Below are 26,460 nucleotides of genomic sequence, written 5' to 3' on the forward strand. Positions count from 1 at the left end.
CTCTTCTGAGACTTTTATGGCCAGCCATTCATAAGTTTGTCCAACACTGTTAGGAGTCCATTCATTGGCCCCACCAGGGTCTCCTCCTAGTGCAACGGGTCCCACATTTATTGCCTGTGGGGACGGCAGCATTTCTTTCTTAGTGGGAGTCTGGGTGCCTCTCTTCGTGCCCTCCTTCCCAGTGGGGCCACAGCTAGGTGGGGAGTCCACTTCACCTCTGTGGGCCTCATGGCCAAGACCTTCCAGTCCATTCTGGAGGCTGGTGCTCATAAACCTGGCTCTAGACCTACTGGGTAGGAAGGCCAGCTTGTTCCTGAGAACATTCTGGAACACCATACAGGAGTGCTGTCACTCCAAACTGTGTAGGGTAACTAGAATCTGTTGGTGGGAGGCGTCCTGTGGAAAGGAATGTGTAAGAAAGACTTGTGTGGGAGCCCGGGTGACTCAGTTGGTTCAGTGTCTTCGGTTCAGGTCATGATCTCGCAGTCTGTGAGTTCTGGCCCCGTGTCGGGCTCTGTGCTGACAGCTCAGAGCCTGGAGCCTGCTTCACATTCTGTGTCTCCCTCTCTCGCTGCCCCTCCCCCACTCATGTTCTGTCTCTGTCTCTCTCTCAAAAATAAATAAACATTAAGAGAGACTTGTAAATAATGCATCTGTCGACTGGTCGTAAATGGGCTCAGTAACTGTCCGTTCGGTTCAGAAAGTCGTATTGTTAAGGTGCTTGGCGTGCCGTCGTTGGATGCAATCGGGGAGGCTAGCTACTTGACTTGCCAATTACTCGGGCAAACTGCTGAATTTCCATTGCCCACCATTGAATTACAATGGGTCATTTAATCACCACCTGTTTGGTGTTGCCATCCTCTCCTTCCAGATCGTTCTCTGGGGCCGGACTGAGAAATGCCTGAAAGAGACGACAGAGGAGATTCGGCAGATGGGCACCGAGTGCCACTACTTCATCTGTGATGTAGGCAACCGGGAGGAGGTATACCAGACGGCCAAAGCTGTCCGGGAGAAGGTAAGTGCCCAGGAGGGTCTGTCCCGAGTTCGGCTGGACACAAGACACAATAGCCAAAGAGAACATTCTCTCACCTGCCTGGCCTGGGAGAGAGCGTTGCGAATGGCAAAATGGCTGTTTTCGGGGCATGTCTGGGGACTGTCCCGGAAGCTGGCCCAAGCTGTGTGTGCATGTCCGTGTGCGTGAGTGTATACGTGCATGCGTGTGTGTGTGTGTGTGTGTGTGCGCGCGTGTGTTCTTTGGGGCAGAGATTAGGTGTGTGGCTTGATTACATAACAGAAGTAATCACCTGTTGTCCCCTTTGGAAGAAACCTTGTGAGTTTCTGGGGGGCAAAAGTCCCATCACCCTCTGGGAGGATCCTTCTCCTGACTCCAGCCATCTGTTCACGGTGAATGTATCAGTGAGCTCCACAAGAGCAAAACCAATCCTGTTTGCTATCTAGCCCGTGGTGAATGTTAAGTGCTTCTGTGTAGCAATAACCTCATTTATCGTAAACATGCTGTGTGCCACGAAGTATTTCTGACCCTCAGATCAACCCCAGTACGGCCATCAGCTCCATCTCACAAATCCAGACTGAGGCTCAGAGAGATGATGTGGCTGTCCAGGGGCACACAGCTGGTGTCGAGGGGGCAGGCCCCGCCCCTGTGGGTGCAGGCCACCGGGACCGGCTGCCCTAACAGCCCCGCGGCCCCCTTGCCCACAGGTGGGCGACATCACCATCCTGGTGAACAATGCTGCCGTGGTCCACGGGAAGAGCCTGATGGACAGTGACGATGACGCCCTTCTCAAGTCCCAGCACATCAACACCCTGGGCCAGTTCTGGGTAAGGGTCGTCCTGGGCCACAGCCGGCCCTGGGCGTGACAGTGACGTGTTCCTGCCCTCCAGGCTGCTGTAGGGGGGTGGGGAGAGGCTCACCGGGGCTTGGGCTCAGGCCAGGGGGATGTCCGGAGGCAAGGTGGCCAGATAAGAGCAATGACCGCCCAGCCCCCGGAGACATCTGGACGTACAGAAATTCGGAGCTCGGGTGCCCTGCGGTGGGCGGGCCTCGGCCCCCTCCCCTCCCGTCCCAGGAGAGCTCAGTCATGGAGTGGTGCCCGTGCCCGGGGTGGTCGTGCTCCCCAGAAGAGGTTTCAGAGGGGCCGCTGGAGCCCGCGGCAGCTCCACACTGACCTCCCACCCACCCTCAGACCACCAAGGCCTTCCTGCCGCGCATGCTGGAGCTGCAGAACGGCCACATCGTGTGTCTCAACTCCGTGCTGGCGCTGTCTGCCATCCCTGGTGCCATCGACTACTGCACGTCCAAAGCCTCGGCCTTCGCCTTCATGGAGAGCCTGACCCTGGGGCTGCTGGACTGTCCAGGAGTCAGTGCCACCACCGTGCTGCCCTTCCACACCAGCACCGAGATGTTCCAGGGTATGAGGGTCAGGTCAGTGAGCGGGGGACTCCCCTCCCTTAAGCCAAGTCCCACAGCGGATCGGACCAGGGACGTGCTTAGTATGCACAGAGAGAGCTAAAATTTAAAAATATCGCGGAAGCCCCTTCTGTTTGGCTTTGTGGTCTCATACCCGATTCTCTATGTGCAAGGCCGTGGGACACTGTAGTGGCTTAGGGTCTTGCTTCTCAGGTCAGGGAGCTCTTACAAAGTATCAGTGCACATGCGCGCAGTGGAATACTCCCCAAGAGAACAGTGTTAACACATGAGCAGCATGGATCAATCTCAAAAGTATTACGTTGAGCAAAAGAAGCCAGACGCTTTCAAAGAGTGCCTTCTGCATGAAGGCATTACAGGAAACTCTAGCACAGGCAAAACCAGGCCAAGGTGATAGACATTAGAATAGTGGCCATCTCTGGAGGGGTGGGGACATAGCCTGGGAGGAAGCACAAAGGAACTTTCTAGAATATTTTCAAATGCTCTCTCTTCCCAATCCAAGTGGCAGTTACATAGGTAAAAATTAATCATGCCATACACTTAAGATTTATTTCAACTTTTTATGCAAATTATGTGCATAATTATATGTATTCAAATTATAGCTCAATTTAAAGAAAGACTGAAGCCCAACCCCCTGTCCTCCAGGCCAATGGGACTCCAGGGGAATGGGAACTATTGGTTGAGAGCTCATGCTTTGGAGCCAGCCACCTGTGGTGCTGACTCACTTATACCTGTATTGTACCATCTGACCCTGGGTCCAATTAGTTCCCACTGTAGCCTTCATTGCTCATCGGTAAAACAGGAAGGTGAGTGGGGTGGCTGGGTGGCTCAGTCAGTTGAGTGCCCGACTTTGGCTCAAAGCTCATGAATTCGAGCCCCACATCGGGCTTGCTGCTGTCAGCGCAGAGCCCCATCAAGCCCACTTTGGATCCTCTGTCCCCCTGTCTCTCTGTCCCTTCCCTGCTCATGCTCTCTCTCTCAAAAATAAGTAAATGTTAAAATAAAATAAAACGAGATGATGAGGATGTCCACGTCTAGGGTTCTGTGATAAGGATAAAATGGGATCTGGCAAGGAACACTGCATGTGGCTATAGTAAGTCCCCAATAATGGTGCTCTAATGATGTACAGTCATGAAGGGGCACAAAGTTAGAGACAGGTGACGATGGAGAATTATCCAACAGCTACTTTCCTTGCTTTTGCAATGCAGCATATAATAACAGATTTGCCTTCTAAATTATACACAACAGGTTCTTCCACACACGAAGATGGCGTGGAGGTTCACCGTGAGAATTTAATGAGACAGCTGGTGGAAAGCATTTAGCACAGCACGAGCCATGTGGGAATCACTCAGTCCCCCTTGGTTGTTATTACTGAGACTGGTTTGGTCATCCCTCCTTCTCTACACTTGTGAAACCTTGAGCCAGTCTTGCTACCTCTGTATGCTTTACTTTGCTCATCTGTAAAACAGTGGAAATAATATTTCCCTCGGGGATCTTTGGGAGGATTACAAATAATACATGTGAGGCATCTGGTGCAAAGCCCGGCATGCTAGATGTTCAGTAATGAACGGCTGCTCTTTCTGTCCTTAACTGACAGTGAACATCTCCATGAACGCAGATGTGATTAATCTTCCTATCAGATCATACCTTTCGTGTGCCACGGAAATCCACATTTCCACCTGACTCACATGCAGATGATCACGGATTCTGTATTTAGAGGAGGTGGGATTAATGACCGTTGATGTTCCCTATTGGCTTGCCGGCCCCCCCATACCACTTTGGGCCAGTTTCTTTTCTTCTGGGTATACAGGAGGTGCTCGGTAAATGCCTATTGGATGGAAGAGCAGCAGGGGCAATCCTGGGTTTCAGGTGGGCTCCAGGGCACAGAAGTAGGCAGGACATCAGCAGACCTCTCGCGTGGTGTTCCTGTCTCATCTTCTGGCCATTTCCTCTCTATCACTTCAAGGAAAGGCGACATTTTTCTACAGTGGTTCAGAGGTTGGGCCCAAACAGCCAAGGACCAAATCCCAGCTGTGTGTGACCTTGGACAGGTGACTCAGCTTTTCTATGCCTTGGTTTCATCTTTAAGAAGGGATTGACAGTGTACCTTCTTCACAGCTTAGCTGAGCTCCTAGATGTGACTCACCTAGCCTGCCTGGCACGTAGTAAGCACTAGGGGAAGGTTAGTTACCTGTGGTTGTGCAGGTGAGCCCCGAGGTTTGGGGGGAAGGGTCATAAAAGGTTGACTGATGTGTAAACAACTTCCATTCCCTAAAAGAAAAGAAAGAAAGAAAGAAAGAAAGAAAGAAAGAGAAGAGAAGCATTGGTTTCCTGTCCAACCATGATTAACAGCTTCCCAGCATTAAAAGGAGGTAGAGACAGATGTTTAGGACAAAACTGATGGGTTTTCTGGCAAGAACAGCCATGTAGGTGCTGTTGTTTGCAAGTTGCTATTTATTGATCTTGTTCCGTGTCCCAGCCGCAACAGCCACTTTACAAACGCTGCTATACGTGGCCCTCAGCAACCCCGTGAAGGAGCTCTTGTCCGCACTTCATAGACGTGGGAACTGAGGCTCAGAGGAGCGAAGCTACTTGCCCAGGGCCACACAGATGGACATGGGCCGAACTCGCTTATTCTGCAAGTCCGCACGGCCTCCGTGGGAGTAATAGCTCCCTATATACCCATCCCACCCACCAGGAGGGAAAGGAGAAAGTCCCTCCAGCAGACGCGCCGGCCTCCTCTGTCAGGCTCCCCTGCAGGGGTCTTGCTAGGAAGGGCCCCCCTGTCCCCACAGAGCTTGGCCCTATCCATCCTGTCTTCCCTTCCCCTGCATAGCAAGTAGGCCGGGCCCTGGTCGTGGCTGGAAAACCAGACTGTCCGCCATGTCTATAGGGCTCATCAACACATTCATCTCTGCAGGCTCCCGGTGGCCATCCTTCCAGACTGCAGGGCTGTGAGCACCTTAGCTGCACATTAAGATAGCAGAGGAAGCTCGTGGCCAGGAGGGTGTGGGGGGAGATCCATGGGTTCTCTGAGACCAACCGGGCCCGCGCTGGGGTCCTAAGAGTTGCCTTTGCCCAAGGTGACATCAGCTCCAAGAGATTCATCACCCTAAGTGCTCCTGGTACCTGAGCACAAGCACTTCGTGGGATCAAGGTCAGCCCTGCGCCTACAGGCCCACCAAGGATGGGAGGACAAGCTGCGAGGAGGGGGACAGAGCTTTGGCCCGGGGCTCATGCTGGCCTGGCTTGAGCCCTTAGGGCCCTACCATCTCCCCAGAGCCTCAGCTCCCTTCTCTATGAATTGGAGCAAATGGTGCCTGTTGGATTTAGCTCAGGCCTGACAGGGAGCATCGTCACTGTGCGGGGCTCAGGTTAGAGGCCTCTGAACAGGCACGAGAAAGCTCCCTGGTGCCCGCTTATTCAATCATTCATTCATTTACCAACCCCGTGGAAGGCACTCTGTAAACGTTTGACCAGCTCAGTGAATCAATGAATCAAGGAGGTGACCAGCAAGCGGGGCAGAGAAGGGCATTCCCAGCAGACCCCCACCTCCAGACGGGCCGAGCAGGGCACATTCGGGGAGCAGCAAGTTGTTCCGGGTTCATCGGTTCAGCGAAGCGTTTATTGAGCACCCACTATATGCCAGGCACTGCACACCGGGGGCTAAAACAGGGAGCAAGACCGACCAGACCTCTGCCCTTGTGGCACTCACAGTCTGACAGGGGAGACAGGCCACGGACAAGCAAACAAGCAGACAGGCAAGGCCACGTGGTAAATGTGGTCAAGGAAATTAGCAGGGGGAGGAGATCAGAGGCCACCCAGAGAGGATGGGCGGAGGACCCTCCCTGGTGGGACAGCTGGCGAAAGGCCCTGAGATGGCAGGGAGCTGAAGCGACAGAAACAGAAAGGTTGGCCTGGATTTCAGGAGCAGAGTGACGAGGGAGAGAGGTCAGGCAGTGGGCAGGGCCCAGGACAGTGCTGGAAGAGGGTCTGAGCCAGGCAGCAGCAGGATCTGAGTGACATGTTAGTACTTTTTTTAATGTTTATTTATCTTGAGAGAGAGGGAGAGCGCGCGCAGGGGAGGGGCAGAGAGAGGGAGAGAATCCCAAGCAGGCTCCACACTGTCAGTGCAGATCCCAACATGGGGCTCGAGCTCATGAACCGTGAGATCATGACCTGAACCAAAATCAAGAGTTGGATGCCTGACCGACTGAGCCACCCAGGCGCCCCTGGGTGACATTTTAAAAGACATTTTAAAGGAAGCATTTTGAAGAATGGTTCCCAGGGGGTGGGCTACAAGACCTCCATTCTCCAGGCGAGACCCACTGGGAAGAAGGGGAAGGAGGAACTCCCGACATTTCTGGGGAAGCAGGCAGGGGTGGGGAGAATATTCCAAAGGGGACTCGAGTCTCCCAAACAGGAAAAGCCAGAGGGACGGCCCGCGGATGTTAGCCACGGAGATGGTCAGCAGAAGTGCGTGCTTCTCTAGGAGAAACCCATATTGTCTCTTCCTGTACCAGGTTCCCCAACCTCTTCCCCCCGCTGAAGCCGGAGACTGTGGCCCGGAGGACGGTGGAAGCCGTGCAGCTGAATCAGGCCCTCCTCCTTCTCCCGTGGACGATGCATGCCCTCATTATCTTGAAAAGGTACGGGCTGGGGGAGAAAGTTCTGGGTCACGTTCACGCTGGCTGTTTCCCCTTCCGCTGGTGAATGCTGGCGGGGAAGAGGCGGCAGGAGGAGAAAATACACATGTGATCGATTACTCATGTCTGCTGTGGGCAGGAAAACCAGCAGTGGTGACCTGTGTCCCGGGGACTTCCCACACTTCGTAGGGAGCAGTGGTTCTCAAAAGCGTTGGTCTCAGGACTCCTTTACGATCTTAACTAGAAGAAGCCAGGGACCTTTTTTGATGTGTCGTATCTATTATTAGTAACTGTATGAGAAATTAAAACTGAGGAAAATTGTTACAACATTTATGTATGTGTTTAGATTTAAAATATTGATTGATTGATTGATTGATAGGCAGCGGTAATAAATCCATACCTTGTTATAAATATGATATTTTTATAAAAAGTGTATTTTCCAAAAAAGACGGAGTAGGAAGAATGGTGTTGTTTTGCATTTGGGGGAAGTTCTTTCTCTATTGCCTGACTTAATTGAAGACAACTGGATTTCTTATATCTGCTTCTGATTTTGATCGGCTATGATGTCACATGTCACGGAGCCTCCAGAAAACTCAGCTGCATGCTGTGAGAGAAGAGTGTGCGAAGGCAAATATGTCTTGGGGTTATTACAAAACCAGTTGAACTTCTGAAGAGATTTCGGGTACCCCCCCCCAAGGGTTCCTGGGCCACACTTTGAGAACCATTGTTCCCGGGACCAGTACTTGGCCCCCGTGTTCAGGAAGTTCAGTCTAATGGGGGGAAACAGGGTTTGCAATGTTTGGGACTCACAGAAACGCCCCAGGACTAGTCAGGTGGGAGGTACCAGAACAGACTACCTCAGGAGGTAGGCTTTCAAGAAGAGAGCATCCTCCTTCAGAATTGGCCCAGCATCACATTTCCTAGAACTTTCTAGACTTTGAGCAGCACACCCTGCCCATCCTGGTCCCACAATGAAGGGGCCATTCTAGGTGCCCAGCTGCACACAGGGCGTCAGGGAGAGCTTCGACCCTGGAGCCCCAGCGACCGTGGACCCTGGTTCCTCTGGGCCTCCAGCCATCTGCCGCCTCGAACCCCCAGCTCACCGACCCCTCTGACCTGAAAGGCCTTTCCAGGAAGTGAAGCGCCCGAGTACCTTCATCAGACATCAGCTCCCAGGAACGCGGGCTCCCCTCTGGCTGTGTGTCTACAGCTGAGGATTGGCTCCAGCCGCGGGCCCAGAAGCTTCCTCATCGGGCCGCATCTTTGCCTCCCTTAGTCCATCCTGACTGAGGCTCTGACATGCCCTTGGCTGCCTCTGGGAGCCCCTAGGAGGGTAGAGCCTCATGTCCTCACCAGGATGGGGCTGCCATCCCCCCCCCCCCACCTTGGGGAGCTTCTTAGAAGCCTTTCCGAACATTCTAGGAAAAAGCTGGTTTGTCTAGAACATCTCAGTGCTTTCCACAGTGAGCCCACAGCCTACATTTCCTGTTCTATCTTCCACTAGTTTTCCACCTCCCACCCCCAACCCCTGCACTGCACCCCCTTGTCACTTTCCCCAAGAGAAACCTTTACAAGCTCAACTCCAGAACAACCACGCCCCCAGGGAGACTTCCAAATTGCTCTGGCTGGAAGTGAGCCTTTCCCATCCCGCACCTGGGGTGGTCCAGGGCCCTTCAACTTGATTCAGCAAATGGACTGGGGCCCTCTCTATGCCGAGCCCCACACTGCAGGCCAGGATCAGAGATGAGGTATCTTCCAGGCATGGGTTTGCTAAGGAAACAGCGAGGACCCCACCCCCCCCCCCCCACCCCAGGGCCCGTTGGGGAAGCACAGGGGCTTGGGAAGCCCAAGGAGAGGCCTGGGGGTGAATCTGGGAAGTTTCCCTGGAGGAGGTGGTAACTGCCTAACTCCTCAATCCCACACAGCAAATATTTGTTGAATGAGTGGCTCGTGGAGGGAATTGATCTCCCAGATACCTATTGGCTCCAAAATGCTAAGAATGTGGTTTTGAAAGTTTGTTTCCACCAGCCACCTTTACCTTTACCTCGGAAACATTGTTTATCCACTTACTTGAAAGCCCTTCCTTGTGTCTTGGAGAGAGGGCTGGGGCAGCTTATGGGAACCATTGCTCTACTATGACCTGGTGGCTGGTGCCCCCACTGACCCTCTTCTTTTCTCCCTCCCCACTCCCCCAGCATACTACCACAGGCTGCACTGGAGGAGATCCACAAATTCTCAGGAACCTATACCTGCATGAACACTTTCAAAGGGAGGACATAAAGGCAGGATGCAGAGACGTGCTTGAAAGCCACGGAACCTGAGGGGGCCACGGCACGTGGGCACACCCCCATGCGCCTGTCCCTTGGCACACTTCTGCTGGGTGAGTGGGACTGTTCCTGTCCCCAGGAAGAATCCGGGTGAACCCCCAGGCCAGCCCTAGGACCTTTGCACAGGACTGATGGGCGTAACTCTGACCCCCATGGGGAGGCAAGAAACCAGCCAGCAGCCACCTTGACACTTTCATACATGTCTAATTCTGTAGAGTTTATTGTTAAATTGCTTCTCGAGTCTAACCAGCCTTAGCAGTGTGTTTAGACTGCTTCCAGGAGGGTCTATACCCAGATGCTCTTTTCTTTGCAAAATCCACCCATCCTCAGCTTGTGCAAACTGGTTGTATGGCAGGAATGATAAATAAAGACATGGTTTTTGCGAGTTCTTTTGCTGAAATCCCTGAACCCCCTGGTCCTTGCCATTCGGGAAGGGACTGATCCCAACCACAAAACCCCATCTTTAAGAGACAGTTGTTCTGCTTGGGGTCCCCAGCTGCCAGGAGTGGAGCGGGTGAGAAGAGGGCAGAGGTGGCGAAAGGTACTGGAGCCCGAGCCTGGGGTACACGGTTCCTTGCGGCTTCTGCCAGGCCCCTCCCAACAACCATGAGTTGGGGGACACGTTGCACCCCCATCCAGTTCCCTGATACGACCTTGACGAACTGGTCTGCGGAGAGCTGCCCTCTGCTCTGCCACAGCCCCACCAGCACAAAGCAACCAACTCAGGAGAGGACCAGTCCTTAGTGAGTACCCACTGTCTACTGAGCATGACTGGGTACTGAGAAGGCAGTGTTGCTGAGAGGCCAACATTCTGAAGACCACCATCATTAAGACCAGTGTTAGGAGGGTGCTACAGGCCCCTGACCCAGATTGGACCTCAGGGGATAGACGTGAAACAGCAAAGGGGCACCTGGGTGGCTCAGTCGGTTAAGCGGCCGACTTCGCCTCAGGTCATGATCTCGCAGTTTGTGGGTTTGAGCCCCGCGTCGCGCTCTGTGCTGACGGCTCGGAGCCTGGAGCCCGCTTCGGATTCTGTGTCTCCCTCTCTCTCTGCCCCTCCCCTGCTCACGCTCTGTCTCTCTCTCCTTGAAAAATAAATAAGCATTAAAAGAAGAAGTGGAATGGCAAAGAACGAGGAGGTTTGGAATGGCACAACAGACCCGGGCTCAGTCAACGGGGAAAATCACGGCCAAGGAGACGTGGGGAGAGCCGCCCCCTGGTTCACCTGGTGTATGCTCTTCCCTGCTGCAGCAAGCTTAGTAAACCTGACCTTGGCAGGGGCACAGGTGGACAATGGCCTCCGTGCACATGGTTCTTGCTGGTGGGTGGCCAGGAGCAGGGAGGGGAACAGGCAGTGGTTCCCCAGAGGTGAAGATGGTCACAGGCCACGAATCCAATGGAAGAGCCTCCCACGTGCTAAGGCCAGCGTTTCCACACAACTCACGTTAGCAGATTAATCTCGGAGCTCAGACTGTTGTCAGATCTGTGTGCAGAAACGCCAAGTCACGGTCACATCCGCTGCTCGTGTAGTACCTGCCAAGTGGCCGCCAAGTCAAGAGCATCACATTCTAACGGTGAATCATCCATTGCACCAGGCAGCAGCTCTCAGGAAGCCCTTCCAGCAGCCACAATGTGTATCAGCCAGGATATGACCCCAGGTGTCATCCCTTCAACAACGGAGGCTTGTCTTAAGATTGCCACTTGTCCTTCAAGGGTGGCTACAGCTCTGCTCTGTGTCCTCTTTGCGCTGGGAGCCTGGCCGAGAGAGGAGCCAACATCTGGGACGATGTCTTATGGCAGAGGTAGTAGACACGCCTGGCCACCCGGCATCGGCTCTGAAAGTTTCTGCCTGGAAACAAGGGATGTCACTTCCGCTCACAGCTCATTGGCCAGAACAGGTCACGTGGTCCAGACGGCCGTGGGTGTGGCTGGCCATACAATCCCCCTGGAAGAGTGGTCCGTAATTTTGAACTATTATGCCATGTGCCACGCCGTGGAAGTCGTCGGTAGAACATAAGGAAAAAGTGAAATGTAGGCAGGGGATGGAGGGAGGCCGATAGATGCCGCCCAGGGATGTGGTGGCCTCTCAGTGCTTCACACCGGGCCCTGAGCGGAGCCCCAAAGAAGCACTGGCCTTTTGGTGGGGGTGGTTTTGGAAAGATCGTTTTGTAGGCGAGAAAACAGGCTCGGAGCAGGGAGATCGTGTGCCCGGGTTCGTAGGGCTGGTAAAGACCAGAGGCAGAATTTGAACCTGGCTCTGAGCTACAAGACCCATCACACCGGCAAGAGACTCATCACCTTCATTTTGGTGCTTGAGGACATGTGTCACAAAGTGTTGGGGGTGGGGGGGAGAAAGCTGCTAACGGTGTCCCCCTGGTACCCTTGCCAGCCCAGTGAGGTCAGGCTCGGAATGTCCATGGGCTTGGCCTGCCCCCTCTGCTGTCCCAGAACCACAGCCAGATGTCTGTCACTGGCTCTCAAGGGAGACAGGTTCCGGGTGGGGGGCACATCTTCGTAGGCAGGGATGGATGAGGAGGAAGAAGTGGGGATCCTGTCTACTGAGCTAGTGAGTGTCCAGTTCAACTGCCCCTTTTGTGATCATCCTTGAGTGGCAAGCAGATTTCTGAGGTTACAGCTGGCTCCAGGCCAACCTTTTGGAGGGAATCGGACTCCTCAAGTTCCCACGAAATTGCATGTGACCTGCAGGCCAGGAACACAGTGAGGATCCCAGGGCTCTGAGTGGACTCTGGGAGTGACAGGGCCAGCCAGCGCCGCCCCCTGCCCCCCATCCCGCCCGACAAGGGCTTCGTGAGAATGGAATTGGCTTGGCTGCAGTGGGACCTCACATCTTCCCAGAGCCCCCGGGGCTTCTCCTGACAGCCAGGCAGGGCCTGGTCCCACCCCGACCCCTCCCTCTCTGCTGGGACACTTTTCAGTCTTTCTCTGGATCTCTTCCCAGAGGAACCAGGGAAAAAGCCTTGGGCAGATTCCCAGGAGGCCCTATCCTGGTCCCTCCCCCAGAATGGTCTGGGTGCTTGGAAAGCCTTGAGCGTGAGGGAGGAGATCTAATTCTGTCCCTGAGCTTAGCCAAGCCAATGAGAGTGACAAACACTGAACTCTGACTTCCTGACCCCCGAGGGGCAGGACAGGGCATGCCAACCCTGCAGAGGAGGCTCAGGCCCTGGGAAATGACCTAGTTGTCATGCCGGGGGCCCCTCCCTATCTCCAAAGAGAATCAGAGTGGAGGTGGGCACCAAGCCCAGGGAGGCGCCAGACCCGAGCCCATCCTGGCAGGGTTCCAGGGACCTGGTTATCTGGACTGGCGAGTGGCCAAGAGTTGAATCCTGTGGCCACAGCCCCACTCCTAAGGCCAGAACGATTTGGGAAGTGGAGTCTCTTCTTCCCGGGCCAAACCAATGGCCGGAAGGGACCCGGATGACAGAAAGCTCCTGGGCTGACCACGGGCTCAGCCCTACCCCAGATTGTCCCCCTTCTGAGCCCTTCTCATCATGCCCCTGGAGATGTCCCAGTGTGATGGGGGACAAAAAAGGGAACCAGGTTACAAATAAATGAATCCTGCTGCCTGAGTGTCGTGCAGCACAGAGGGAACAAAATGCTTGCAGGTGGGAGGACGGGGGCCCAGGGTCAGGGAGGGGCCGCTGTGGGGTGCTGTCCCTCCACCATCGTGCATCTGGAACTTCTCCCACTGAGGAGGCTTCTCTGATTTTCAGAAAGGGGACCATTCATAAGAGCCCAGAGGTCTATGTTTGTGAAGAGAACATCGATATGCAGTCACTCCTGACTTCGAGCAAAGCAGGGGGTGACGACGGTGTCCGGCGGCACAGAAAGAAGGCTGGGAACCGCCTGTGGGCACCCCAGTCACTCTGTGTTCCCCTCCAGTAGGGCCCTCATACTGGGATCCAGTTTACCAACATTCGGTAACACACTTCTCCTCCTAAACTGGGTGCTGTGGAACAGAGCCTGGGCCTGGGGGCCACTGCCCCTCTCACCTCCCATGCCCCCCCGCCCGCCCCGAGGCCCTCAGCTTCCAGGAAACCAGCAGATCCCTGAGTACCAGCTTCTCCCAGCCCACCATGGCCCGAGGCTCCCCAAGCATCAGGAGGCCCCAGTATTTTCAGGGAGGGATCCAGACTGGAGTTCCACTGGCTCTTCTCCCTCCTGCATGTGAGGTCACCTTTCCTGTCCTGCAGAAGGGACAAGATGTTCCTGCCTCCTTGCCTCCTGGGCAGCGATGAGTGTCCAGTGCAGAGGTTCTGGGAACTTTGGGAGGGGGATAATGTGATGCTGCTGGCTCCCACAGCTCCTAGCCAAGACCGAACCGCCCCTCGGGACACCAGCCTGGTGTGGCCCAGCCTGACCTGTGACAGCAGCCTGCCCTGAGGCCTGGTTATAGCTCCTCCGAGGCTGGGGCGGAACGAAGCTGGAGCTCAGGAGACCCCAACATGGGCGGTAGGTGCAGGGGCCGGGAGGCCCGTGGGGAGGGCAGAGCAAAGGGGTCAGACAGAGAAATGCTACATCGGAGGGGGTTCTGCCATCTTCCAGGACACAGCGGGCAGGGCCGGGGAGTCTGGCAACCCCCCGCCTCCCCCCCTGCCCCCCGACCCCCCACCCACCACCCACCATGCTTGGCTCTGGGCAGGCCCTTTGCGCCCAAGTCTCTCCGGGGCTCAGGAAGAAAATAACCACAGAAGTCCCCTGGGAAGGCATTGCCAGGTGTGACTCGATGGGCCCTGCCCTCCTGGGGAGCCGCTCTCAGCACGTGGATCCCCTTGGGTGGACGGTAGGCCTCGGAGGCAGGGCCCCCATCCCACACTAGCTGGCTGGGGAAGCCCGTGCGGGGCGGCCTGGCGACCAGTGCACAGCTGTGTGACCCCGAGGTCACTGACTTCCCTGGATGGAAGCAGCTGCGAGGGAATATTTCCGCAGGGCCCCGAAGCCTAGACGCCAGGTCGCTAAAGGTTACCTCGTCCCGCCCGCGTGGCCAGGCCCACAGCCCCTTCTCCAGCACGCGCGAACCTGCCCTCCCGGGAGGCGCCCTCCCTGGCCACGGTGGCCCGGGCTGCCCCCCGTATCAGCCTCGCCCTGACTTCGTTCATTGCCTGTCTCACCAGATGGGAGGTGGGCAGGGGCCGTCGTTAATGTTTCCACGTGTAACGGCTGTATGGAGATTCACCTGCTCGAAGTGTACAATTCAGTGGCCCGTGGTACATGCATGGGGTTATGCAGCCCCCACCGCAAACATCTTTGGGAACGTGCGTGCAGGATGTGGTCTTTCCGTCTGGCTTCTTTCACTCAGCAAACGCGTTCGGGGCTCACCTGCAGTCGTGCGGGGCGTTGGTGCCTTTCCACGGCTGAAAACTCTTGCGTGGCACGCGTCTACTGCGGCCTGTTTACCCAGTCCTCACCCTCGAAGGATCTTCCGGGCCATTTCTGTTTACTCACTCTGTCGGGCTGAGTCTCTTCCCCTCCAGACCGGACGCTCCGTGAGCACCTGGGCCGGTCCACGCCGGCTCAGCACCTGGAGGAGCGCGTGGTGTGGTAAATATTTGCCGTCTGGATGAAGAGGGACGGGGCCTTTGTCAGAGGCAGCCACCGTCGGCGTGCTGCCTTCTCACGGCACACCCCGTTCTCCCATCCACCTCCCCTTGTACTCCAGATGGGCCCCTGCATCGTAAAACCAACATTTACCATTCGACGTTCAGGGCACTATGTTCAGGGGCTCAGTGTTTCTCACCGAGGCCCTGCTGACGTTTCGGTCGGTCGGGGACACTTCTCTGCGGGGGACCGTCCTGTACATTGCAGACTGTTCTGCGGCATCCCTGGTCTCTACTCACTAGATGCCAGGCGCCTCACCCTCCTGGTTGTGACAACCAGAGATGATGCCGCAAATGCCCCCCGAGGAGCTGACCGCCCCCCCGTGTCTGCACACATTTTCTTGTTTCGTTCCCATCGCGGGCCACAGCATCGGGAGCTGGCTCTACGGGCACTGGCTGGCAGAGGAGGCCCCGGGGGGGTTCAGCGGCCTGACGACGGACAGACCAGCTCCAGAAGCGGATAAGAAGCTGCCACCCAAGGGTGGGCCCTTAACCCACAGGCAGGAGCCGGGAATCCAGGAGGCTTTGGGCCCCTCCGGCCGCCTGCATCACACTTGAGTTTCTCTGCCTCTGGACTCGGTTTGAAAACTCCCTCACGCCGCCCTCTTGGTGAGTTCCGCCAACGCTGCAGAATTTTCCGGGCTGCTCCGCCCCCCCCCCCCCCCCCGCCCCCAAATCCTTATCATTCCTTGCATTTTTCAATGTTCACAAGACAAAGGAAATAAGCACTTGGAGGAAGACACAAGCTGTGTTTGTTCCCTAGCTGCCGCTGTGATGTAACTGAATCCTGCCTGGGGAGGTCACACTGGGGACCACGCGCAGAGCCCAACCCCGGGGCTAGCTGTGGGCACGTCAGCTTCTGCGACCCTGGCGTGTTGACAGGAGGCAAAAGGTCCCCAAATCCCACCCTGGACTCCCTGTGGCAGTGGACTGCTTACAGGGGGGTGGGCAGGGGGGCTCTGGCCCAGCCCACATTTTTCTCAGCCATCCAGGGTCCCCCCCTGGCTGAGGGCCCGCTGACAGCCTGGGGAGCTGACTTAACCAGGAGCCAGGGCTGGACTCAGAGAAGGGCTGAAGCTCGACTTCGGAGGCAGCCAAATCTGAATCCTGGCTCTGTGTGGCAGGTCACTTAACCTGCCAGAGCCTCAGTTTCCTCATCTGTACCCTCCCTGCTGTGGCCAGCACTGAAGAGAATCCCAGTAACCCACTTCTCTGCGTCACTTATTTGAGTGAAAGGCTGAGGAAGCATCTGATTGGTGGAGTGGTGATCACAGGGCCACGCCTCAGCTGCCAGGAGCAGGGAAACCACAAGTAGAACCTCTGTATGCCTCTGGCTTTTAGTCAGGAGTTCCCCTGGGACCACCCTGGACTTCAGACAAGAGCTGGTGCCCTGACCGGCAGATGGCCTTCCATGGGACATTGGCAGACTCCCTGAGTGAGTCCCATCCACAATGATTCTTGTTTAGGCAAAAGGGGGGATTTATTGGTTCACGTAATCAGAAAGCCCAGCGATAGGTGATTTCAGGTATGGCTGGATCCAGGGGTTCCAGCGATGTTTCCAGCACCATCAGGACCTTCAGTTCCACATCCTCTGGGCTGGCTTTGCTCCCAAACATCTTGTTCTAGTGACCGCAAGGTGACTGCTCAGCTCCAGCCTTACCCCCTCCCAGGCTCAAGGGCAGCAGAGGAAAGAGACTGGATCTTCCCAGTCAATCGGAGTTAGTTCTGACTGGTGATAGTTGGCTTGACTTGAGTCACATGTCCACTGTGACCCAATCACAACAGCCAGAGGAATGCAATGCTCTGATTGGCTGGTCCTGAGACCTGCCGTCTGTCCTGGCAGCTTGGAAGGGAATCAAGCCCATTAAAACACGTGGACTGGAGTTGGGGTGGCGTTGGGTCCCCAGAAGTCCAGTGGGGTGCCCCAGCCAGGAGAAAGCAGAAAGGGTTCTGGGTAACAAAAGCAGCCGTCACCAGAGTGACCAGTGGTGGGCTCCCTGACATGCCGCTGGCCATGCCCCACGGGCAGTACTGAGTTCCCAGAGCAGGACCGGGGCCTCTCCTGACTGACAGTTGGCCAGTGTGGTGACAGATGGTTGGCGGCCCCCTGCCGACCTCTGGCCCCGTCTGACGGGCAGTCAGCAGGCACCCCGGTGGGCAGTTGGCCCTCAAAGTGCTTGGCAGCCGACCAGCCGTATCTGGCAGTCTTTCCTGGGGGCTGCCCTGCAGAACACGGGGAGATCTCCCGGGCTCACCACTGCCCCACTCTGGCTCGGCCTTCCTTACACCACGGCCCCAGCTGGGCAGAGAAGACGGCAGGGGGAAGGCCGGAGCTGGCTCCCTGGCCTCCGGCAGGAGCTAGAGGACTTTGGGGGCCAGTGGTTCCCTCCGAAAGCCAGGGGCCTGTGGCCCTGAAATGCAGGGGTCCAGGAAATGAGCGAATGGGCACCCGGCCTGGCCCTGCTCGCTCAGTGTCACTCAGCTTCTAGTAGTTCTGAAAGGCCCACCAGGGGTCGGGCGCTGGGGCTCCAGGCGGCGAGCGGTGGCAGCCGTGAACTTAACAGGCAGGGCTGGCCCTCACTGAGCTGGCAGCCCATCGGGGAAGAGGGGCCTGGCTGGGGTGCTGACGACGTAGATGTGCCCTGTGGATGTGGGTGGAGGGGGGCCTTCCAGAGAGGTGATTTGTCAGCTGAGGCCGCGGGGGGGCCCCGCCAGGAGGAGCAGAGAGCAAAGGTCCGGCTAGAGGAGTGTCCGAGGCCGTGAAAGAAGGTTGGAGCAGCTCGCGGGGAGGGGTGTGCCAGCCGCTGGCCCTCTGAGCTCTGGAGAGGCTGTGAGGCTGTGATGGGCCCGGGAGAGGATCTGCGCCCTCCTCCCAAGGACAGTGACAGGATCAGCCTTGCCTTTTAGGAAGGTCCTTGTGGATCCAGAGGGAACCGATTGTGGGGCCAGGGGTGGAAGGTGGGGGGCAGTTGGGTAATCCAGATGAGAGAGGGTGGTGACCCTGAGCGGAGAGGGGTGGGTGTGACAGATCAGGGAGTTCGCTTTCGGTGGCATCTTGGGGCCTGGGGGCTGCCCCCCACCCCGGGGCTGTGGTCAACAGCTGCCCAGTGCCGTGCACAGAGGGATCCTAGGACTGCACACTCGTCCCCCCGCCAGCCCCCCACACTGCGTCTGCACGCGGTCCGCTTCCAAGGACCCAGTGGAGGAAGCGCTTTGTGCCTTCTTTGCGCATCCTCATGTTGTCACTGGAGGCTGCCACACGTGCCACTTTCGTAGTTTCGGAAAGGGATTTGGTGAACGGAAAGGGGGGACAAGGTGAGCGTGGGGACCACCACGCTGGCCGGTTGGGCCGCTGACAACTCCCAGGACGACGGAGGTGGCTCCGGCCGCCCCGGCCCCTTCTGCCACCGCCGTAACCCGGGCTGCCCCATGGGTTTCGGGAGACCACGTGTCTCACGTGCCAGGGGTGGCTGTCGCTGCTATGCCTGTCCCCTCCCCTCCCCCATCACACTCATCCCTGCCCCCTCCCCCCACCCCCGCATGACTGGAATAAGAGGCTAAGACGAGGCAGGTCTGGACGTCCGGCCCCGGGGAGGCCGCCACAGACTGAAGGCTGGGCCACCCCCGGGCCAGGGAAGGAGGCTGGCCTCTTCTCCTCGGCCAGCTGGTCCATGCGTCCGGCTCCTGCCCGGGGCCAGGATGACAGATGGCCCCCGAAGGAAAGGTCAGTGTCTTGGCAGAGGCGGGCGGGGTGGGGCGCCTTCTGAGCGCTCGCTCGGCCCACGGCTGGCGTTTGGGAGCCTGGACCTCGACAGCAACCGGACTTTATTTTGGTTACTAAGGATGGGAAGGTTCGGGTCATAAATAAACTGCCTGGCCGGGCAGCCGGCCTCCGATCCCCCAGGGCGGCCCGCGGGCCGAGGCCTCTTCAAGGCCAGCGTGTCCCCCGCCTCTCGGCCCCCGGGGCGGGAGGTCTGGCGGCGGGGGCTGGGGAGCCCAGTGGGGAGGCGGGGGAGAGAGGAAGGGGTCTCGGGGCCTGGGTTCAGAGCAAGGTTAGCCAAATAGTGGATAAATTAAGCGAGGGAAACAGACATCTCCCCTCTCGGTGAACTTTTCACCCAGCTAACCTGCTCCACACCCACTCAGGTGGCAGCAACTCCCGCCCCGTGGCTGTCACCTCCCCGGGGGGGTTGTCACCTGCGTCTTCCCCCCAGCCACCAGCACCACCACCCCAGGAGAGCGCGTTGGGACGGAGCCCCCAGGCTCCCAGGCCACGGGCCCGACGCCGGGCTGCCGACACCTCATTCAGAAACTTGGGGATCTGACCCAGCCCGAAGTTTGAATTGGGGCAGCCCCTGCCCTCCTCTCCCCTCACCCGGTGCTCTCACCCTGGGTGGGTCCCATGATTCTGGCCCAGCCGGCACCTGCCCCTGATGGAGCGGGGGACTACTGGGGCGGGGCCGAGGTTGTCTTCCCTGAAAATGGCCCTACAGGTTTAGGGCAGGACCCTCTACCCGGACCTCCTTCTCTTGGCTTGCTTCAGGCCTGAGCCACCCCTCAGGGGACCAGCTCCATCTTCAGGGGGCGAGGCAAGAGGCCCTCCCCGTGGAAGGGGTCCCCCAAGCAACCGCCATTGCCCCGGGCTCTGTGCCACGAGCAGGTATGTCCCTCAGCCAGCAGAGTCTTCTCTGAGCCAGGGCCCGCGGACAGACGCGGCCTCATGGGTCATCAGGCTACAGTGTGTGTGCCAGAGGAAGGCCTGGGCATCGGGAAGACCCTCCCCAGGAGGGGAGTCTGCTGAAGAGCGGGAGGGGGCCCTGACGACAGCCACCAGGCCATCTCTGCCCACTGTCCTGTTCTCTCGTGGCCGTCCAGCCTGGACACATAGCTTGGAAGAAATGCACGGCCCTGGCGCACAGGTAAGCAGGGCCGGGAGACAAACGGGGCCTGGAAGGGGCCAGGCGTTCACTCGCTCCGTGGGCACGTCGGGATGAGTGCCCGCTGTGTGCTGGGCCCCGGGCCTGGGGCCGGGGACACGGAGAAAATGCGGTGGGCCAGGAGCCTGTGCTGGCTGAGCGGAGAGAAGGTGGATGGACAGATAGGCCAGTATACAGACCAGTCACAGGGGCAAATATCAGACAGTGGCTGGAGCGGTCAGTGAAGACTTCCCGGAGGCGGTGACACCTGAGCTGCGGTCAGGATCCTAAGGAGGAGACATCCTTGTAAAGGGAGGGGTGTGGGGCGAGGCAGAGAGCTGGGCCGGCCTGAAGCACAGGGCTGTGGGGCAGCGACGGAGGCCAGGCCTCCACCTTAGCTTTGCCCTTGGCCTTCCTGGTACATCATCTTCTTGTCTGCTCAGACCAACCCACCTCCCTGACAAGGACACCAGCTGGTCCTAGCGACCGCACGGGGCTGCGCAGTGACAAGCCCTTTGGATGGCGGTCGGTGGTCTGGACGGAGCCCGGGCTCGGACACTCGCCTTCGGGGGCCGCAGTTTGGATTCTGTGAGATGGGGACTCAGTGCCCACCCTCCTGAGGACTGGGGAAGAGGAGAGCTTCATGGGAGTCCTCATTTCTCCAGAGAGAGGGTGGGGGGCACCGGCAGCGTGGCAGAAGGCGTGAGCAGGGGCGCCCCTGTTCTGCATTTACATGTGGCCTGCGCCCCCCAGAGGAGATGGAACTTGAATGCTGTGGTCTTGCCCTCTGTACCCTCCTTCCCTGGGCACTGCTGCAAGGCCTTGGCTGTCTGTAGGCAGGGAGGGCTGGAGGAGCCCTCGGGCTCTGTCACGGCCAATGTCATCTCCCAGACGGTGGCCTTCGAGAAGCTGCCTGCTCCTCCATTGGACTCAGAGCCATCCTTCCCGTTCAACAAATGTGTCTGGTTTCAGGCCAAATAATGTGGGGAACCTGGCCCCGCTGGCTGTGTTCCCAAGAAGGGGCGCTGCGGACAGATGTAGTCACTCCCTCCCGCCTGGTGTTTCTGGGGATCAGGAGCCTGGAAGTGGTGGAAAGGGCACTACTGGGGATGGGCCCTGCGGACACCACCCCATAATTCCACACGGGGGCCGCAGAGACCCAGAACCGGGCCTGGCGTGGAAAGGAGGCGAATTTATTTGGCTTTCCTACAAAGAGATCCCGACGTCAGGGAATCTTCCTGGGGTCCCCTAAAGCGTCACCTTTCTTGCATTTCCTAACATGAAGTTATTAGCTCTGTGTTTCCTGGTTATAAAAAATAATATACACTCATTATTATTTTTTTTAATGCTTATTTATTTTTGAGAGGGAGAGAGCATGAGCAGGGGAGGTGCAGAGAGAGAGGGGGGACAGAGGAAGTAGGCTCCGCCCTGCCAGCAGAGAGCATGGGCTTGAACCCATGAGCTGTGAGATCATGACCTGAGCTGAAGTCGGACGTTCAATGGACTGAGCCACCCAGGCGCCTCCATTACTTTTAAAAAATTAAAATAACGTTAAAAGGCATTCAGATCTATCTCCCTGCATCACAGCTGCCTTCCCTGACCACCCGGATCTGTCACAGGGCAAGGACCCCACTCCGATGTATTGAATGAGTGAAGGAAGGAAGGAAGGAAATTATATAATCCTTCAAGGAAAGTGGGCTACTTTATTTACAAATGGGTCATTATGGCCATCAGCATTCTGCCCCCCCAAAGAAACAGGTTCTCCTTAATGCCGGCCTTTCCAACAGTGGGATTTCCCTGGGACGCGGTGACCTTTCTGCTTCCTGTCTTTCCCACAGTTCCTGGGCCAGGGGCTTCCCAGAGCACATGGTCTGCCCATGGGCTCATTGTCTTAAAGTATTATTAAAAAGATGATGCCGTGTCAAGAAAGAAGAAAATGGGGGGAGGGGCAGAGAAATGGGCACCCACTAACTGTCCCAGCAAATACCATTTTCCTGCCTGCGGGTGGTCCTTGGGACCCGCTCGGCACGCACAAATTTTCTATGTGGTACAAGTTTTTTACTCAGGTTTATGATTCTCAATTTTTACTTAACACTCTGATAGATGTTTCTGTGCATAACCTTCAGAATTCTCACTGTAAAATCATTTCAGGGGCGCCTGGGTGGCTCAGTCGGTGAAGCGTCCAACTTCAGCTCAGGTCACGATCTCACGGTTCACGGTTCGGAGCCCACATCAGGCTCTGCGCTGACAGTGCGGAGCCTGCTTGGGATTCTCTCTCCCCCTCTCTCTCTCTCTCTCCCTCTGCTCCCCCCCCCCCACACTCTTTCTCTTTCTCTCTCTCTCAAAAGTAATAAATAAATAAACTTAAAAAAAAATAATATTCAATGGCTTTCGACTCTGCCTTCGTGCACCTTTCCCATCATATTTCTGGTAAATTCCTTTCCTAACGGGCGTATAGGTTGCATCAGGTTTTTTGTTTGTTTGTTTGTTTGTTTGTTGCCATTGACAACTTGCAGCCCTGGATATTTTACCAGCTTGGGCGTTTTGTATCTTTTAAACCTTCCCCTTGGGAAGAATCCCAACAGAGGGTCCAGGAACTAAGAACACAAAAAGTTTTACGGCTTTTTTTCTGGGTGTGATCCCCTGGCTTCTCAAAAGGGAGATGCCAATTTGCAATTCCATCAGTAGGGTGAGGATATGAATTTCTACGCATGCTTGCCAATGCTGGGTGTGGCCTCAGAAACATTCCTCTTTTTGCCAATGTAGTATAAAATAGTCTCGAAGTACCTCCTTCAATCTGCCCTTCTTCGATTATCAGTGCAGAGAACCCTTTCACGATGCGGCGATTCAGAGCAGGTGAATCTGACCAGTGAATTCATCTCTGAGCCCCAGACCATCACGTATAAAGGGGATAATGTCATCTCCTCACGGCCTTTTTGCGATTATTTTTTTCCCAATTCGGCCGAATTTTTCTTTTTATTTGCATATTTATAAGAGCTTTGGGCCCACACTGCACCTTCAGAGTACTGAAATCCAAACCTGGTCTTTGCCCCGAGAGCTTACAAGATATTTTCATCTTTCTAGTGTTTCTCAGAACTGCCCGAAGTGAGCCTTTCAAGAGTAGCTTGAATATATGACAGTAGTGACATTATCTGCAGGACCCAGACAACTCGGAAATGAATTAATTTTATCCCAGGCACAGCTATCAGGGTTGTGACCATGTAAATAGTTTCCAATCTTTCACACCCGAATGAATGGATTATATCCTGCGGAAACCTGCTTGGTTGGAGAGATTTCATTAAGATGGAAATGCAAGGGGGTGCCCGGGTGGCTCAGTCGGTTAAGATTCTGACTTCGGCTCAGGTCATGATCTCGCGGTTCGTGAGTTCAAACCCCGCATGGAGCTGCGTGCTGACAGCTCAGAGCCTGGAGCCTGCTTTGAATTCTATGTCTCCCTCTCCCTCTGCCCCTTCCCTGCTTGCACTCTGTCTCTCTCTCTCTCTCTCTCTCTCTCTCTCAAAAATAAATAAACATTAGGAAAAGATCGGGATGCAAAAATTTTCTGGGACAAACAAAAAGATTACAGCATTTCATAGATAATATAGGAAAAAGTTAGGAACATACCACAGTCACCAACTCTATATATGTTAGATTTTCTTGCTGCACTTCCTGTGATAATTAAATGAGATAGAAAACTCTTAAGGCGGTTCCTACCGCAGGATAAACACTCAGTGCCTGCTGACTGCCTTAGTCCAATTTCTTTGTAGGTAAATGATCTTTTCTTTTCTTTTTTTTTTTTTTTCAACGTTTATTTATTTTTGGGACAGAGAGAGACAGAGCATGAACGGGGGAGGGGCAGAGAGAGAGGGAGACACAGAATCGGAAACAGGCTCCAGGCTCCGAGCCATCAGCCCAGAGCCCGACGCGGGGCTCGAACTCACGGACCGCGAGATCGTGACCTGGCTGAAGTCGGACGCTTAACCGACTGCACCACCCAAGCGCCCCGGTAAATGATCTTTTCATATCCCTCGCTCACATGTGTTGGATGCATGATTTTTTTCTTATTTATGTTAATGAGCTCTTTATATATTGTAGCCATTCTTCCTTGGTGTCATATTTCCTGACATTTCACTTTGTTCAACAAAATTTAAGCTATTGGAAGGTTTGTGGGTTTTGACATCTGTTCCTTCCCCCCAGAACTGTCTTGGGATCCATTAGAGTCACTGCTTTCCCTCAATTGTCCAAGACAAAGCAGGCAGAAGCCAGAATCTGGAGGTCTACCAGTTGGAATAATTTAGTTGATCTTGTCTCAGGCTCAGTCAGCTTTCCCTGATGTCATGGCTCTCCAGGGACTTGGCTCATCGAAGCATGTGGAATAATTCTTCTGAAACAAAGGACTCAGAATCTGCCTGTTCTGGGTGACTTTTGCTTCAAACGAGGTTAGTCTTCTTGATTTTGTGTTGGTGGTTGTTCTCTCTTTTTTTGCAGCAAATTTGCAGCCTTCTATGTGCAAAACTCTGAGGGGGGGGGGGGTAAACAAAAAAGATACATCCCCGCCCCAGTGGAATCCACAGTTTACTGGGAGACCCACACTGGCTAACGGCATCTAGTCAGTGAATATTTAATGAGCATCTACTGTGTCCCAGGCTGTCTGCTAGAGACTGGGGACATCCATGTGAGCAGAGATGACCCCTGACTTCATGGGCTCATCTTCATTAGCCAAATAGCCACACAAATAAATGGAGGATGACATTTAACATGGATGAACTACGAAGGAAGGGCTCACGGAGCTAGGGGGCTGTAACACAGGGATGTGACTTTTTCCGATTGAGGGCCCAGGGGAGCGAGGGGTGTCAGAGAAGGCTTCCGGGAGGAGGTGACATTTCAGGTGACTTCTGAAGACTGGCTGGGAGTTGACCAGGTACAGTGGGAAAAGTCTCTTTGAGACAAAGGGAGTAGCTCATGCGAAACCCTTGGGGTGGGAAGGGATAATTTTAAACATCCACGCGGCTAGATCCAAGGTCCGGCACCAGAATTCTGGGCTGAAAGGCTGGGTCCCTCCTAGTCTACCAGGTCAGTGTTTCGGGGGACCCTCTCCTGGTTTGGCCCACCCCCAGGCCCCCATCTGCCTTGTCTGGCGGCGGGAGAGGTGTGAGGGGAGTGAGGAAGGCCATGTAGAGCCCCACTGGCGCCCTGCTACTTTCTCTGACCTCGGCTGGAGCCTGGCCTTCTGCCTCCGGGAGTTCACGGGGAGGTGAAGTCTCCTCCAAGTGGAGGCTGGGTCTTTCCCCTCCAGGGAGGCCCGGGAAGGCCCAGGAAGGCCCCTTCCTCCCCTTCCAGGGCTCCCTGGGACCCAAAGAGCCAATTGTCCAGCTGTGCCCTCTCCTCTTCCCGGAGCTGGGGGCTCCGTGACTGTCCTGTCCCGGGGCACAGGCTTGGGTCCCGGTGGGAGGACCCAGGACCTAGGGACCTTGGGGCTGCGCCAGACCTCTGTGACTCCCCCAGACAGGACGGGCTGCATTCCCCTTGCTGGCCCCTGCTTCCCTCAAGGTCCAGGGGACGGCTCAGAGCTCAAGTTCCCTCCGTGGGACCAGGACAATGAGAGTGTACACCACCTTGAGCACTTCGTGGTTTGCAGATTTCCAAAAGACGCTTTGGCTCTTTCCCTCTGCAAGCGCCCAGGAGCTATGTCATTGGCTTCCCACCCATCCTTACCGGGAAATTCCAGCCCAAGAGTCGGGGCTTTGGGAACGTCTGCCTAGAGTTGAGAGCCAGCGAACACTGGGTTGGAATCCCTGATCCGCCTCTACTCTCTGTGGGGCCCTGGGTAGATTTTCCTCTCTGAGCCTGTCTCCCCATGTGTAAAACGGAGACGTGGGAGACAGCCAGGTAAACTGAGGCCTCACTTGTAGGACCTGCGTTCTAGTGCGTTCTAGGAGGCCTCATTTGATCTGCACAGGAACCCGGTGATGGAGATACAAGGTAGTAGTTCTTACAGATGAGGGCTCTTGGGTTCAGAGAGGTTGTGAAACCCACTCAAGGTTGCACAGCAAGTAAACAGCCCGGCTCAGTCAGGAGGGGTGTTTGCTGAGAACCCCGCCCAGTCTTGGACCCCAAAGCTAGGAGCCCGAGAGGAAGTTTTCTGTGCCAGCTCTTCCTGCAAGCCCAGAATTCCCCAATCTCTCGGCACCACCCCCACCCCCGCCCCGAGTGGTTTCTGCAGCCCATGGGGCTCCATCCGCAGGCCTGTATTTTGAAACTTGGCATTGGCATTGGGGGAGGGCGGTCGGAGCGACCTCCCCTCAGAGGGAGCTGCTGTCACTTCTCCCCCCGGGGGGAGAGCAGCTTGGCGAGCAGGAGGGGCAGGCCGGCCCCTTTGTTGCTCGCTGAGAGGACAGTGCGGCCACCGCACAATTCAGCTGCCAGCTTGCCGCGGTCACTCCATCCATCACCGAGGGCGGGGGCTCCGGGCCGGCTGCTCGCCTGCAGTGTTGTTCTAGTCTGCCTGGA

The 26,460-nt window shown here is 56.1% G+C and overlaps 1 protein-coding gene across 2 annotated transcripts in view; it reads left to right on the plus strand.

Annotated features, from left to right (window-relative positions):
* The window catches only part of DHRS3 (dehydrogenase/reductase 3), a 39,674-nt gene extending 29,870 nt beyond the window's left edge, over window positions 1–9,804 (plus strand). For both annotated transcript variants that reach the window (XM_047869894.1, XM_047869895.1), the window contains 5 exons: window positions 872–1,015; window positions 1,720–1,839; window positions 2,205–2,443; window positions 6,970–7,095; window positions 9,288–9,804. In XM_047869894.1, coding sequence (XP_047725850.1) covers window positions 872–1,015; window positions 1,720–1,839; window positions 2,205–2,443; window positions 6,970–7,095; window positions 9,288–9,372 — 714 coding nt within the window. In that variant the 3' untranslated portion in view covers window positions 9,373–9,804. The remainder of the gene's footprint in view (window positions 1–871; window positions 1,016–1,719; window positions 1,840–2,204; window positions 2,444–6,969; window positions 7,096–9,287) is intronic.
* Window positions 9,805–26,460: the final 16,656 nt, after the last annotated feature.

The sequence above is a fragment of the Prionailurus viverrinus genome, chromosome C1 (assembly GCF_022837055.1).
Source record: "Prionailurus viverrinus isolate Anna chromosome C1, UM_Priviv_1.0, whole genome shotgun sequence".
Classification (NCBI taxonomy): Eukaryota; Metazoa; Chordata; class Mammalia; order Carnivora; family Felidae; genus Prionailurus; species Prionailurus viverrinus.